General features: G+C 37.9%; 1 protein-coding gene across 4 annotated transcripts in view; it reads left to right on the forward strand.

Annotated features, from left to right (window-relative positions):
• The first annotated feature begins 4,601 nt into the window (after positions 1-4,601).
• Tnks2 (tankyrase 2) overlaps positions 4,602-16,468 on the forward strand; it is a 74,461-nt gene continuing 62,594 nt past the window's right edge. For 3 of the 4 annotated variants that reach the window (XM_063239347.1, XM_063239349.1, XM_063239346.1), the window contains exons 1-2: positions 4,611-5,131; positions 16,069-16,293. In XM_063239347.1, coding sequence (XP_063095417.1) covers positions 4,933-5,131; positions 16,069-16,293 — 424 coding nt within the window. In that variant the 5' untranslated portion in view covers positions 4,611-4,932. Of the gene's footprint in view, positions 5,132-16,068; positions 16,294-16,468 lie in introns of all 4 variants that reach the window. The other variant, XM_003462388.5, reaches the window with a different exon arrangement.

Here is a 16,468-nt window from a genome sequence, read left to right on the forward strand (position 1 = left end):
GCTTTCAGCCCTTCAATGGCTGAAAGTCAATGTCTCTGAATCCCATCTCTCCACTCCCGAGCAGCTTGAACACAATGATAGGTAGGGCTAGCAAGGATTACAATTCATCCAAAAATTCCCAATTCCAGAGGGCGTAGATAATTTTATGTTTTAAGTATCTTAACCCAACAAACCCTGTGATGATTTAAGAAGGCGTAGATGATCCTATGCTTGGAAGAGTTAATGGGAAATCCCAGATGGGTGGTATCAACAATCTCAATCCTTCCTCTCATTCCACAGGGAAAAATACAAAACCAGTCACTGTGAATTTGTGGTCCCCAATACCTCTGCATTTCTGTATAACTTTTAGAATCAATTTATAAATTTCTACAGGAAAAACAAAAACAACTGTTGGGATTATTATTGGAACTGAACTAATCAATAGAATAGTTTAGGGAAAACTGACATCTATGTAATGTGTCATTTAATTATCTAATTTCCTCCCTAACAGTTTTAGTTTAAGTTGGTCCACAAGAGACTTTTTGTTTGTTTGTTTGTTTGTTTGAGGGTCTCATTGTTTGCTGTGTAGTTCTGGCTGTCTGTCTTTAAACTTTAGATACTCCATGTTACGAGTACAATTGTTCCCCATCCACTCCTCAATTCTTATGTTGAAGGCCTAATCCCTGTAACATAGTTCTGAATGTGAGTGTATATGATGGCTACTCTTGTTAAGATGATTCAGTTGAGAGACAAGTAGAAAATTAGTTAAATACACTTCTGGGTGTGTTTACCAAGGTGTTTCCAGAGATCAACATGTGGAACAGCAAACCTAGTGGGGAGACCTTCCCTGAATGTGGGTGGCAACATCTAGTAGTCTGGAGACTCAAATGAAACAAAAGAGGGAAAAACACAAAGCCTGCTAGGGATGCAGGCCAGATTCTTTCTTGAGCAGCTCCATCTACTGCCAGTGCCATCACCTAAGAACATCAGACTCCAGCTTCCTCTGCTTTCAGTGTGGACTCATAGCAGCAACTCTCCAGGGAGCCTCCAGGGAGCCTCCAGGCTTCAGGCTCAGAGTAGGGTTGTATCAACAGCCCCTTTTATTCTAAGACTTCCAGCTTCCGCAACCCTGCAGTTACTACTTTCTCTGGTTGTTCACTATGTAGATAAATATTGTGGGATAAACCAGCCTCTAATCTTGTAAACTAATCTATTAAATCCCTTTATACACATTTTTTATTAGTTCTATTCCTCAAAGACCCCTAAAATATACTATTTAGAGAAATAGCTTTAGAGAGAAAATTAAGGTTAAATGAAGTCATATGGGATTGGCCCTATCCCAATCTGATGAGTACCCTTATAAAATGAGGACACTGGGAATTACACAAGGGACACAAGAGATAAGCTCACAGAGGAGAGGACATGTGAGGCTTAGTGAAAAGTCAGCTATTTACCAGCCACAGTGAGAAGTCTCAGGAAAAATCAAACCCGCCAACTCCTTGATCTTGTACTTCTAGTCTATAACTGTGAGAAAATGTTTACATCATCTATTTTGTGATATTTTGTTATGACTGCACTCAGTAAACAAATATAACTCTTAGAAGTTGAATTACTTGTCTATTATGCTCTTTTTCTTTAGCATTATATTCTCAAGGTATATCCATCTTGCAGCATGTGACACATTTACCTTCATTTTTAAGGCAATAATATTATTACATTTTATGTACATATTCCATATATTGTTTAACCAATCGTGCACATTAGAATTGCTTGCACCTGTTGGCTTTTGTAATTTTGCTCTGAACACAGACGTGCGAGTATGTCTTTGAGATCCTGTTTCAATTCTTTTGATATATATACCAAAAAGTGGATCATGTGGTATTTGTATGCTTTTTTTTTTAAAGAATTACTATTGTTTTTTATAACAGATTCAACAAAGACCTAGCTGACCTATGCACTCACCAAATTGGAAAAATTAACCTGATGATACCAGGGATTGGTGAGGACAGATTAGAAAACAAATAAAAATCTACATGCTGCTAGTGGGTATGTACAATATTAAATCTCTTTGAAAACAATTTGACACTACTGTATAAAGTAAACATTTACAGTCCATTCCTATAGTGTTTTCAAACCTTGGGTCAGCACTTTAATAAGATTTGTTTTATATAACTGAGTGCATTGCTGGTTGAAGACACCAATTCCACTTGTTATCCTATTAGTAGAGGCCATAATGTCTAAAGCCTCTCATACTGAGTTCTTGCCCACAGTACTATGTTCATACTAACAAAAAATGGAAAACCAAATATCCAGTTGGCTTGTGAATTTGTGATATATCCACATAATACCACTCTCTAAAGCAATGAAAATGAATACATAAATTTCACAAAGCATTTAAATAAAAATAAGTTACAAAGACTGATAATTTTTATAAAGCTCAAAAATAAGTAAAACTAGAGCTGGGCATGGTGGCACACTCCTATAATTCCAGCACTCAGGAGCTGAGGCAGGTAGATCACTGCAAGTTTGATATCAGCCTGAGCTACAAAATGAGCCCAAAGCTAGCCTGAACTGCATAGTGAGACCCTGCCTCAAAAAACAAAAGTAAAACTAAACAATACATTGTTTAGCTATACACTTAGAGGAAAGGAATACATGACAAATAGAAATTACTAAATACTAAATAATAAAAATTGGAAGTATATTTGGCAAACAGATGAAATAGGGAAGAAAAACAAGAAATAACCAGATCAGTAGTGTTGTAATTCCTAGGTACGATCATGCCTATTCATTTTACTAACATCCACCATAATTTAAATGTATTCTAAATGGGTCAAGTACATATGATTTCATAATTTGCGTATTTATTTAGGGTTTTGTTTTGTTTCATTTTTGGAAACAGGGACTCTACAGTCCAGGGTGCCTTATTCTCAAACTCAAGATTCTCTTTCCTCAACCAGTCCTGAAATTACAGGTTTTGCCCTGAGAAGTAATATAAGGAAAGCTAATACTAGAGATGGTAAAAAATCAACAGTCAAGGAATATGGAACAGGTGAAAAGATTGTTAATACACCACAAAAGAGCAGGGATTGAAGGGAGGGAAGAGGAATTGGAAAACAAGATACATCATGTACAGGTATAAATTTCCTATGATGAATGTTGCCACTATATGTATCTAAAATGTTCCAATAAAACAAAACAAAGCAAAGAGTGGAGAAGTTCCAAAAGAGAACCTTTATATTTTACTTCTGTGTAAGGAAGAGTCAGAAGATCACCCCTGGAACCCCTTAATCACGTCCAGGTGATCCTGTTGTCCACTCATCTTAGCTCTACATACAGCCAGGTATTATCTGAAGACTCACTTTACATCTCTTTGACAGGATCTAGTACCTGCAACATTGCTAGAAACAATTCCTACAAGTAAAATTCATAAACAAGTGTGCAAAGATTAACTAGAGTTGGGGGGGGGGTGTAAAGTATGTGTGTCCCTACTTGAAAGGGACTTCTCAAGTTGTATGGGGATAGGAGACTAAACGCTGGAACTTGTTTGGGCATGTACCTTGCAAGGAGGAAAGTTAACGTTATGTGAAGCCCATTACTCAGCTACAATATGAACTTTAAAGAAACAATGATAAAATAATCACAATCCCCTATCCAGGTGCCTGGTTCAATTTACGTATTTATAACAATGTTCGTATTTATAAAACTGTTAAAAAAACAATACCTGGATAACAGGTTGATATACCTGGGGGTAAATTCTTGTCAGCGTGTGTACACTTTTATGCAAAGAAAACTCTTCGTAATCATTTCATTCAGTTTCTGGACGCAATGGGATGGCATAAGGAATACATAACAATGTCACTACCCTAAGCATGAAAATGAATTTTTTGTTTTTCTTGTGTTAGCCACAGGGAAAATCAGAAAACGTTCATGAAAATATGCATATCTACCACAGCGTCCCAGCACTCACTCAACCTTGTCCCATGCAACACACATTCACTCACACGTTAAGTTCTCTAGTCAGTACTGAACACACTATGGAAAACGAAATTGGTAAGAGCCATCCTTCTCAAATGTTACTTGACCATGGAAACTAACTTTCATCGCTTTCTTGATTTCAAGTTCTGTATCTTGCAGAGGTTCATCCAAACTTCTCGGTAAGTGGAAAGCAACCTTTAGTTCACTTCTGAAAAATAACTTACAAGAAACAAGAAAAAGCAGTTAGTGGGGACAGGGCAGTGCGGGATATTTAAGGGAGGAGACACAGTAAAACGGAAAAGCTATTCCCCTGAAGGACTATGGAAACCAAGAAAATGGAAATTTTCCAAACTAGAATTGCTAAAAGCATACACAAAACGGAGCAAAACTTTCAAGGGCTCTTTTTCGGCATAATGACACTGTGGAAATTCGTCTTCAGACATCTACTTTTAAAATAGACCATAAGTTGTTTAGCTCCCGCCGACCCAGCTATAAAGATGGCGGTGGGACGAAGCCCTTTCCCCTCTCGCCTCCAAAGGCTTAGCCTCCTATTTCCCACAAGCCCCTCCGCGCGGCTCCAGTGCCAGAAAAAGGCCTGGCCGGTGCCCTACAACTGCGCACGCGCGAAACGACGTCACGTGCGCTCCCAAGATTCGACGAAGCTGGCGGAAAGGGCCTTGCTAGCTTCCGCTGCCGTTTTGGCTTCAGGGCTCCGGCGGCGGGTTCGCGCTGCTTCCGCCGTCGTTTGCGCCGCCGCCGCGGGGCAAACGGAGGGCACAGAGCCAAGCGAGGAGCCCGTGGCTGTGTGGCCATGGGGCTGTGCCAGGTCCGGTGACCGCAAGGACCGGAGCGGCCCGGGCCCTGAGGGCGTCTCCTTCAGGGGGCCTCGCCCTCTTGCTCGCGGGGCCGGGGCTCCTGCTACCGTTGCTGGCGCTGCTCTTGGCGGCGGCGGCGGCGGCGGCGGCGGCCAGGATCATGTCGGGCCGCCGCTGCGCCGGCGGGGGTGCGGCCTGCGCGAGCATGGTAGCTGAGGCCGTGGAGCCGGCCGCCCGCGAGCTGTTCGAGGCGTGCCGCAATGGGGATGTGGAGCGTGTCAAGAAGCTGGTGACGCCGGAGAAGGTGAACAGCCGCGACACGGCGGGCAGGAAATCGACCCCGTTGCACTTCGCCGCAGGTAAACGGGATCCGCGCAGCGCGCTTACATGGCCGGGGTTCGCAGGCCGGAACCGCAAAGTGCCCTGACCTTTTTCTTGTGAAACCCGGAGGCTGGGCGATCACGGAGATTGGGGAAATTGGTGGGGAGAGCGTACCGCATTTACTGGAAATTGTTTTGGGGGGGGTGGCTTTGTTTTGTTTTACGGTATCAACAATACCTGTACCAACTTCCGGTCTTGCTATCCTGAAGAGCGCCTACACACAAGAAATAATGGGGGACATAGTAGGTAGATCTTGTGATTCAAACACTAAGTATCTCAAAAATTTACTTCATGGGAGTTCTACTATAATTTATCGACCCTTTGGGGGTCTTAAAGGCCTCAGTAAGATTCAAGGGTGTGATTTAGGAGGAGTTGCTTAATGGGCTGTTGACACATTCGAGTTAATTGGTTTATCTGTAGTCAGTCATTAGCAAGTTTAGAAACTAGAATTAGAAATAGGCAAGTTTGAAAGAACCGAGGTCAAAGACTAGGTGCCAGGAGTCAGCCACACACACAAGTTTGGGGTGGAAAGTAGTAGCTTGAGAAAGATGGTGCAGGTACTTTAGCTTGAAGTTGGGACTCAATTGAGAGATTTAGATTGCTTTAGTTTCTTTCTCTTACTATAGTTATTAGATTCACTTAATGATGATACTAGAGTGTTAAATATAGGAAATATTTAAAGAGCCAGAGATGTGACAGCTAATTTCTTGTAGGACATTTATGCTTTTTATTTTGGGGAAAGGCTGTGAGTGACTACGTCTAACCTCAAGTGAACCATGTGTGATTGAAAATGGGAGTAAGTTCTCCTATTTCTGATAATCCTGGTGTTTATTTAATGTATATCATGATTTTTGAAATAGTTTTTTGAAAAAGCAGGCGATACATTTTTACATACCCTGTCCTTTTGGGACAGAGATGATATGCAGAGGAACATAACAAAAATACTATTGTTCACAGGCTTTGCCTGAACAATTTCAACCAAAAGGCGATTTGTTTGCTTTAACCTATTTTAAAAAGTAAATACTTACAGGAAGCATGCTTTCTTGATCATTTACACCTTTGTTTGGTTTCCATGGGAAGCCTTTTAAGAGGAAAAAAATGGTTTGTGGGAGGATAGGAGTACTAAGAAATGGGCAGTGGAAAGGAAAGAACACTGAAGTCAGATCTCACCTAGATAATCATTTTGCCTGAGATTTTAGTGAATAGTGCTTTCTCCAACTAATTTGAATTACCTTGTTTGACCACGTAGTCAAGATTTAACTAATTTGGCAAACTGTCACAAACAAGTGATACACATTCCAGAGGGTAATGTTACTTAGATTATGTTCATTTGATCTATGAGATGAAAATAACCAAGGAAGATCTTAGTTGCTACCTTTCAAGAATTTGGTGTATTAACTGCTAAGTTTGGAGTTGTGCTATTATGGTGTTGGCTTCTCACTGACCTTCTTGTTCTTTCACCATCCCACCTTTTGCTTTCTCCCAACATTTCAAAGCTTTTTTTTTCCCCCCACTGCTTCCAAAGTGGTTTTTTAAACATAGATTTTATGTTGTTTGTTCAAATAGAAATGGAAAATAATATTTTGGGAACTAGCCTACCATAATTTACCCATATTTTCAGGTGTAGGTTAAAAATTAAAGTGTAGACTGTGCAGTGACTTGAAACTATAATTGCAGCTCCTGTGCGTGGTTGCTAAGACCAGAGGATCATGAGTTCTATAATAGCCTAGGCAAGTTAGCAAGACTGTATGTTAGAATTTAAAACTAAAAAGGGAGAGAGCACCATTTGGTTCTGTCTGTGATTATAAATCCCCATTACCAAAAGAAGAAAAACCATGTTAAAAAAAAAATAAGTACAACCAGCTGCAATTTTTTTAATATTTGGAGAATACATTTTATAATCCATTTTGTTGGTGCTAAATTGTGAATCATGTTTATGTAGATGTAAGTATATGTTTAGCTACCCAACATAAGTGATGGTACTGCCTAACCAAACAGTAGGTTGTACATTATGAAGGATTGGGGGATGAGGAGCAATCATAAAAGTCAGCCAGTTAAAATTTGGAGGTTTTATTGGAGGAAGACATGTTTTGTCTTTTAATTTTGCTTCTCAGGAACACTAGAAATGAGAGATGTGTGCAGACTACAGAAAATGAAGAACAAAAAACTGTTTGTGTTTTCACTCAAAAAATTCAGTTAATCAGTTGCCATAAGGGAGGTAAATTCTGTTAAAGAAAAAAAGGTAATTAGCATAAGCAAGAATTTTTTTATTAGTTTTTTGTTGTTACTGAGATAGATTATATACTACAAGTACCTGACTTGAGCCATTTCTTAGGAGAAAAATTACTTTTCTATCCACTTTTCCTGCCTCCTCCCAGTACACGCACATCCCACACATAGACACGCACAGAATATGAATGATTTTTGTGTTAGATCAGAAAACCTACAGAGCAAGTTCATGTTGAGGCCACATACGCTCTAATTTTACTAAAAAGACTATCTGAAATTCTTGACATTTTAATCTCCTATAAAACAGCAGTACCAGTTTTAAAGACTGCTTTTCTGAACTTACTGAAAAATAGGAGGTGACAGAAACTTTGGGAGAAAGTCATCTTGGTGCCCATCATACTAAAAGGAAAAAAACGCATTCCTTAAAGTCATAGAACTGGGCTGAGTAGAGTGGAATTTCATAGCTTGAGAATCTTCTTTCTAAGAAGTATCTCAGTAAAGAAAAATCTCAAGTCGTTTACTAGGTTCAAGAAATTTAGTATATAAATAGTGGAAACAGTTGATAAATATGTTATAGAGAACAAATTGACAAAAGCTTTTATTGTAAAGTTTTAGTTAACATAACACTTGTTTGGTTTGTAGTATATTATTGTTCCATATCCTTTGGATCAGTTACACTGAATTTGAAATTACTACACTCAATTCTGTGAGTTAGATATTTTTTCTCCAGTACTAGGGATTAAACCCAGAACCTTGACAACCAAGCTACATCCTTTTTATTTTGAACAGGATCTTTCTACATTGCCCAAGCAGACCTCAAACTTTCAACCCTCCTGTCTCAGTCTCCTTAGCAGCTGGAATTATAAGTTTATGGGATCTTGCCCAGCTAAGAGGAAAAAAATTTTTTCCAGAGGAGGGAAATGAAATTAGAGCATCTAGAATTTGTCATGCAAGCAGCAGAGATGAAAATTGCAGTTCCTTTAGAGATGAAAGAAAGTTAGACCATGCTACCATCTTCACATGTATGGCACTTTCATGGAAAAGAGTAAGTGGCTGTGACTGTTGTGGCTTGGCAGCCAACACTAAGGCAAGTGGGACAAAAGTTGCAAGGAGTTAGATTTTAATAATCTGTTCGGCTGAAGAACTAGCTGAAAGGATCAGAGCAGTGACTGGGCTGCTATCTTTCACAGATGTAGAGCGGTCACAAAAAAGTAAGATGATTCCCCCAATTCAAGGTTTCAATAGGTCAGCTACAAAAATAGTCATTTTTATGATTGCCATTCACCGCATTCCCCAAAAGGATCCTATCGAAGACCTGTAAAAACCTCTCAATACTATTTCCATCTTTGGCTCTAAGCCAACATCGTAGTTAGGAGTGTTGCAACACATAGGTTCATATTCTTTGCCTTCAAACTGTTAGTCTTACATCAACAGAAAACCCCAAAATCCAAAGGTGAGGTATGGTGGCACATTGGTATAATCCCAGCACTGAGGAAACTGAGGCAGGAGGATCGCTGCAAGTTCGAGGCCAGCCTAGGCTACAAAATGAGTTCGAGGCCAGCCTGAACTGCATAGTAAAACTATCTCAAAAAGAAAAAAAAAAGGTCAAATAAAGATGGGTTTAAGAATTTAGAATCCTTGACTAATTTTATCTCCCAATATATTACCAAGTTCTACAGCTTTACCTTTCATCTTGGCTCCTCTGGGCCTAGAGGTAGACAACTAGTTTACAATACTCTTCAGTGTTTCCCCACTCAGATTGTAAGCATTTCATCACCCTGAAGATCATGACATCCTTTTCTAAGTTTCTTCTACCATCATGTGTCTAGTCAGATCATGTATCTGTCCCAAGTTGAAATGGATAAAGTCCTTTCTCTTGAATACTTAGTTCTAATGAAGTAGCATCTGCCCAAAACATGTATACATGCTTCAGCAGTTCACCATACATATCAAATGTCTGGAAGCAAATAGCTACCACTTTGAACACTCCTTGTAATTGTAGAGACCAAAAGTAACTCAATCTCATGATATTGCAAAAATTTAGTATTAAAATATTTATACAGATTTTTTTCTTTTCAGAGTATACATTTTTTGGCAGATTTTTTTTCTTAATATATACATCTACTTGCCTGCCATTAAATGACACCAACAGATATACTTTCTATATAGGCCTTTTTTGCTTTAGTGACAGTACTTTATAGTAAATTCATACTTGATATATAACTTCATCAGAATTTTCACACATAGAGCAGTATTTGAAGATGGCTGTTGTTCCATAATTATAAACCATAAAGTGTGCTGGGCATCCACGGCTTTTGATTCCTTCATGAAAGGATCCTTTGAGTGTGTAGATTGTCATTGACTCAAGATATGCCTGTTCATGTTCTACCTGACCAGTAAGAACATGATCCAGATATACTGTGTATCTTAGTTACTTTCTTGTTGCTGAGGCAGAATGCCCGATAACACCCAAAGTTAAAGGACAAAAGGTTTATTTTGACTTAGAGTTTGTGCAGATTTTAGTCCAGAACTGGCTGGCTCAAAGGCAGAGTGGCATGGCAGAGGGGCATTGCCAAGCAGGCAGAAGACAAGTATTAGCCCTCTTTCTGTCCCCTATAGTCCATCTAGACTACCTGCCATTAGGTGGCACTCATATCCAGAGTAGTGCACCCTTAATCTCAACATTCATCATTGATCTCAATGTTATACACCCTAGATCCAGCCACCTCCAGAAAACCCCATATGTGACCATATGAGGCTTTGAGGGGACATCTAGATACAAGCTTTAACACAGTGTAATGCTATTTTTTTCTTCAAAAAATGACTAATTAACCAGTGTGTCTTGAACTATGCTTGAGATCTTAAAAATGAAGATTTCTTCAGAGATAACCATAAAAGTTTAGGTTGCAGCTTAGATCTGAATGTTTCACCAGACTACCAAAAGTAGGATTTTTTTTTTTAATTGGAATAGCTACCTTCTGGTTCTTAAGTTTTTCCTTTAGTGCCAAGATACGGGTTCAAACATTAGAAAATGTCAGATTCTTCATCTGCTATCTGGACATAGCAGATCACCTTCACTCATGTTATACTCTTTACAACATGACTTTGAAACATGCTCATCTCTGCTGTCAGTCTCTAGATGAGTTTTTGACATCCTAATAATGTAGCTACAGAACCATGTTAATGGAGTGTCATTAACATAGAAGACATCTGTAACTTAAAATGTTTATATAATCACTTGACTCATTCTACCTATAGCTCCCCAACTGAAACTGCCGTTTCAGTACTCTCCAGAGTAATCTCTTTACAGTAATAGTTGACAAATGGCTACTATTTACCTTAACGTTGATCACCAGTCACTTAGAGCAGGTGTCTTCACTGTTAATACTGTCTCTTATAACAACTAGATATTCTTCTACTTCAACTGCTTCTGTGCCAACTGAACTCTCCTTTTGGGGAGTTGGAGGAAACCAGCCTGTGAGTCACTTTTTATTACCATAGTGCTTTTTTACCAGTGAAGAAACAGTAATCTTTCAGAAGTGGTTACAAAGGGAAAGGTGTCTTTACCAATTTATTATTTTTTTCTGGTTCTTTTACACTTCCAATTTAAGAAGTGTTTTCTAAAAAACATTTCCTTCAGATAATTGCTAAGTGCTTCAAATAGGGTCAGTCATGAATGATCTACTTGACAAGGACAATATGATCAGCAGTTTCCAGGTAGTGTTAAAGGAAGAGTGATGTTGGATCTAACGACAAGTGATTTGGCCTTCTTAAAATTTTCCTTTTTGATACCATTCTTTCTTAGTTTTACTTCCTAATCTCGTTTCTTAGACCATGATGTATTATTTCAACAAACATCAACAAATAGTTGCATACCAGATTCTATGAAGGACATTGTACCTGCCCTTTATGGAGCTACAGCTCCATGAGATAGTATAATTACAAATTTAATAAGTGCAAAGGTAACTAACGTAAACAGCAAAAACAAAACACCCTGAATTTGTGGGACTTGCATTCTAGTGAAGATGGGGAGGCAGAACAAATAAATAGCATTAAGATGGGAAATAAGGTAGTCATGGTGGTACATTCCTATATTCCCATCACTCTGGGAGGCTGAACAGTAGCATTACAAGTTTGAGCCCAGCCTAGGCAACCTAGTGACTTGGAGAGACTTTGTTTCAAATAAAAAATATAAAAGTTTTAAAAAGGACTGGGGATGTAGCTCAGTGTGAATGGCCTGGGTTCAATCCCCAGTACCACACTAAAAGAAAAAAAATAATGTTAAATGGACTGCTTGAGATAGGATGGTTAGAAATGCCTTTATTAAGGTGAAGACATTTAACAGTAAGGATGAATAAGTAAATAGTAAAATATGTTTCTCAACAAGAACATTCCAAGAAGAAAGCCTTTACCAAGTCTGTGGCATGCTTAATGGACTGAAATGGAAGTGGATTATTGTTGGGAAAAGGAAGACTGTTAGGAAAGTTAAAGAAAGTGGTAAAGGTCAGTTCATGTAGGAATCTTGTAGGCCATATTAAAGTGTTTGGATTTTACTCTGTGAGCATGGGAAGCCAGTGAACAGTTTTAAACAGGAATGTGGTATTATGTTTGTTTTTGAAAGGTCACTAGTAACAGAGAGGGGAATAGTCTCTCAAGGGCCCACTTAAGAGACTGTTACAGTAGTTCAGGTTGGAGATGACGAAGGTTGGAATAGGACAGTGTCAGTGGAAATGAAGAGAAGCTTGGAACATACAGTACTTAGATGCTTTTTACGTCATTATTCAGTGGACATATGAGTTGATAATATCTAAAGAGAGGATAGAGAACAGATCTTTTTTTATTTTGGCTTTTTGTTTGGGTTTCGATTTTTTTTTTTTTTTTTTTTTTTTTTTTTTTTTTTTTTGTGCCAGGGTCTCACTGTGTAGTTCAGCTAGCCTTGAACTCAGTGTGTAGTTCAGGCTGGCCTCCTCAGAAAGATCCTCCTGCTTCAGCCTCTTGAATGCTGGGATTAGAGGTGTGGACTACCACAAGAACTGAGTTTTGAGGAATCCCATCATTTATAAATTGGACAGAAGAAGCAAGATGCCCACAGAGAGAAAGAAGAGAGATGTTTTGTCCAAAATTTGAATTCTGTTCTTTTTCAAAAATCTGTTTCATCTATAAATTTTCCCATCTCAGTTGATGATTGCTGCACTCCTCCATTACTCAGCCAAAACCTTTGGGTGATCTGATCCATGATTTTTCACTCAGTGTTACACATTCTTGCTCTGTTTCTCACCCTGTATATAGTTCATAGGGTAACGGCTAGCTCTACCCATTCAATACCAGTTTGCCATTTATCATTATGTTGACAAGTGCGACCACATTATGGTCCAAACCACTGTGAATTCTTACTCATAATCTGCTATCGTTATTCCAGCAGCAGCCAGAGAATAATATATCAGGTAACTTTAGATCCTTGCAGTGACTCTGCATTTGCTCAAAATAAACTAGAGTTCTTACAGTGTTCCTTAACTCCTATGTCCTTATCTGGCCCCTCAACTTCTAACCTCATCTCCTGTGCTACCCCTTACTCAATATATTCCACCCAATCTGGCCTAACTCACTCTCACCTCTTAAGCCTTGGAGCATGTTTTACCGTCTCAGCATGACCTCTTGTGACTAAACATCATATTCAACTTTACAGTCCCCCTTTCATAACACACAACCTTGATCTAACTTTTTATTCTTTTTTCTCATCACTTCCTCCCATTTAAAAAAAAAAAAAATACTCTTCCGCATCACCATGGAAGAGAAATTGCTCAAAAACAAGGAACTGATTTGTTCATTGTTGCCTCTCAGATTTCAGAAAAGAGTCTGGCTCCCATTGATAGTTTCTGATCATTTGTTAAATGAATGAATGAGACAAGAAGAAAAATCAGAGGAGTGTCAGATGTTGTAGAATCTCTCTAGGTTCTTCAGAAAGGAAGGCATAGTTGTTGAATGCTGTAAAGATGCCTAGTTGTGTGACTTGGATGTGAAAATTTTAAGCAACCTGGTTGAAAGAAGCAAAAATCCATTGAGTTTGGGAGAATAGTGAATGGGAGGCAGTCCTTAAAGATTGTATTATGCAGATGACTTTGGAAATGGGGACAGAAGTTCAGGGAGAGTACTTTTTATACAATGAAAGAAGTTAGAACATGTTTATATACTGTGAAGAGTGATCTAGTAGAATGGGTAAGTGAGGAGAATGGGCAGCAAAGACCTTAAAGTAAAAAAAGACTGCAGTGCAAGGTGAAAAGAATTGAATAACAAAATAGGTAGAAAGCAAGTCTCCTTAGTATTTTTGCATAGCTTCAAATGCTATCTTAATAGTTATGACTAGCTTCCTGAATTCAAGAACCACAGAACCTACTACTAGGCGTTTGTCTCACAAGTACTTCAAATTATTTCCAGAATCAAACCTTGTTGCTCAAAACCTGTTTTATTCTAATATCAGAAATCTGATAGTCATCCTCAGCCCTTGTATCCTTTCACAAACTAATCATTGGATCTTGTTAATTTTCTCTTCCAATTCTCTAGTTACTTTTTGCAATAGTGTGTACAGTAGTGAACAATTGGAAATGAACTATCCTTGAGAATGGAACTAGTTAAATTTTTATACTTTCAATAACAAAAATATGTGCTAATCTAGTATATTGGTAGATTTCTTAAAATATAAGCAGGATCTTTTAAAAAATTAAAAGAGGTGCATTTACACACACATATATACACTTCAAAAATGTGTGCAAAAGGCCGACACTCAGGAAGGGATCTGGGAGGCTATAGTATATTGGTAGATTTCTTAAAATGTAAGCAGGATCTTTTAAAAAATTAAAAGAGGTGCATTTACACACACATATATACACTTCAAAAATGTGTGCAAAAGGCCGACACTCAGGAAGGGATCTGGGAGGCTGGGAATAGAAGTAGCAGGAAGGTTTCACAGGAGAATATTTGTACCATGTAACCAAGCTAGCTGACACATCAGTCTTAATTTTGTCATTTATGGTGTGGATTGTGGCAATAGCAGTCTAAACAAGAATCTGTCTGCCCGACCTGTTCACATTGCATTCATTTATCCACACAAACCTTCAAGGAGATTTTTCTTCAAAAAAAAAAAAAGGGTAATGGAGTTACTGCCCTAAACAAATCTTTACTGACTGATGTATAATGGTAGTATTTTTCAAACTGTTTCTAGGAGTTAGGTCAAAAACACAAGGATATTTTGGGAAGTCTTTGCAAGAAAGAATGAGGATATTCGTTTGTTGGTTTGAACTGAGTGCCAACTACATAACAATATTTAATAATAAACATTACATATTGGATCATAAATAAGATTTCATTGAAATGTAGTCTGAAAAACACTAGTCTATGAGACAAAATCCAGACAGCTCCTTAGCCTGCTACACAAGATTCTTTCTCCTCTAGTATCTCCCTACTTTAGCATTCTGTGTCTTAACTTTTATACAGAATTTACTTTTGCATACTTTCATTGTCATATACATTTTGTTTCTTCTGCTTAGATTGCAGTGTTTTGTCCTTGAATTGAGAACTTTTTGAGGAGAGAGAAGCAAATATACTCACCTTTGTGACTACAATATCTGTAAAAGCAATTACCACCCCTCTAAAAAAAAAACAGTTAATCTTCAATGTTTTGTTTTGTTTTTTTTAATTCAGTTGCAGTGAGTTTCCTGTCAGCCTTTCTCATCCATTTCCACACAAGTGTTCTTAGCACTGCTTTCAGGCTTGGTGATTTTAATAATATTTTGGAGAAATGTCAGAAGAGTAAGGAGTTCTTTCCCTGTTTCTCAACATAATTATATATATCTTTTTGTTTGCTTTTCTTCTTTTCATTTCACAATTGGCTGTAAAAGTATATTAAGTACTAATATATGGGAATAACAAATTGAAATTCATACTACTACTCAATCAAAATAATCAAGTCACTAAGTTGTTTTATTTTGTTTTGCTTGTTTGTTTGAGACAGGATTTCCCATGTAGTTCACACTGGCCTTAGACTCACTATGTAGCCCAGGATGGCCTCCAGCTCAGAGCAGTCCTCCTTCCTCATCTTCACAAGTACTGGGGTTACAGACATGTGCCACCATGCCCAGCTGAAGTCACCTCTCTTATCTCCTATATATGATATAAACTGTAACCCAGTCTTGCTTTGTTGCTCTCATAGTCATTCACTTCAGCAAGATCACTATACAAAATAGATATAGAAAAGTTACTCAAAGAAGATTAAAAGAAAATTTACTACTTTGTAAAGTGATTACAAAGTAGTAAATTAATTTACTAAGTAAATTATTTAATTTACATAGTTTGAAATGTGAATATGTGTATACACCAAATATGGAGAACTCTTTACAATTAGAAATGCTGTTGTATAGTGAAAAACATTTGAACTTTGAGCTTTTCATCACTTGTATTCTTTCTCTAAACTTAATAGTATCGCTTAAGGCCCTACAGTACTGTAGGCTACTGAGCAGCAAGATGCTTTGGTTCTGTCAAGATTAATTACTGATATAGTTCAGGTCATTTTTTCAATAATTCTTGGATTGTTAAATTTTATTTTCCATACTGAAGCATTTTAACATGGATTATAACATACTGATTTTTTTTTCTTGACAAACTTAAATGTGGATAATTTGTTTTATTCTAGGTTTCGGGAGAAAAGATGTAGTTGAATATTTACTTCAGAATGGTGCAAATGTCCAAGCACGTGATGATGGGGGGCTTATTCCTCTTCATAATGCATGTTCTTTTGGTCATGCTGAAGTAGTCAATCTCCTTTTGCAACATGGTGCAGACCCAAATGCTCGAGATAACTGGAATTATACACCTCTCCATGAAGCTGCAATCAAAGGAAAGATTGATGTTTGCATTGGTAAGATTATTTCTTTTCTTGTCTTCTTTTTTTTTTTTTTTTTTTCTTTTCAGAATTAACCCGAAATTGTAACTGTTCTGAATCTACGTTGAATTTGTTGGTTAATAGCAAATTCTGCCTGGCTAAGTTTAAATCTTTAAGAATACTACATAATATAATCACTGTTTGTGTGTGG

The sequence above is a fragment of the Cavia porcellus genome, unplaced genomic scaffold (assembly GCF_034190915.1).
Source record: "Cavia porcellus strain 051 isolate PalLab524CR breed Dunkin Hartley unplaced genomic scaffold, mCavPor4.1 scaffold_28, whole genome shotgun sequence".
Classification (NCBI taxonomy): domain Eukaryota; kingdom Metazoa; phylum Chordata; class Mammalia; order Rodentia; family Caviidae; genus Cavia; species Cavia porcellus.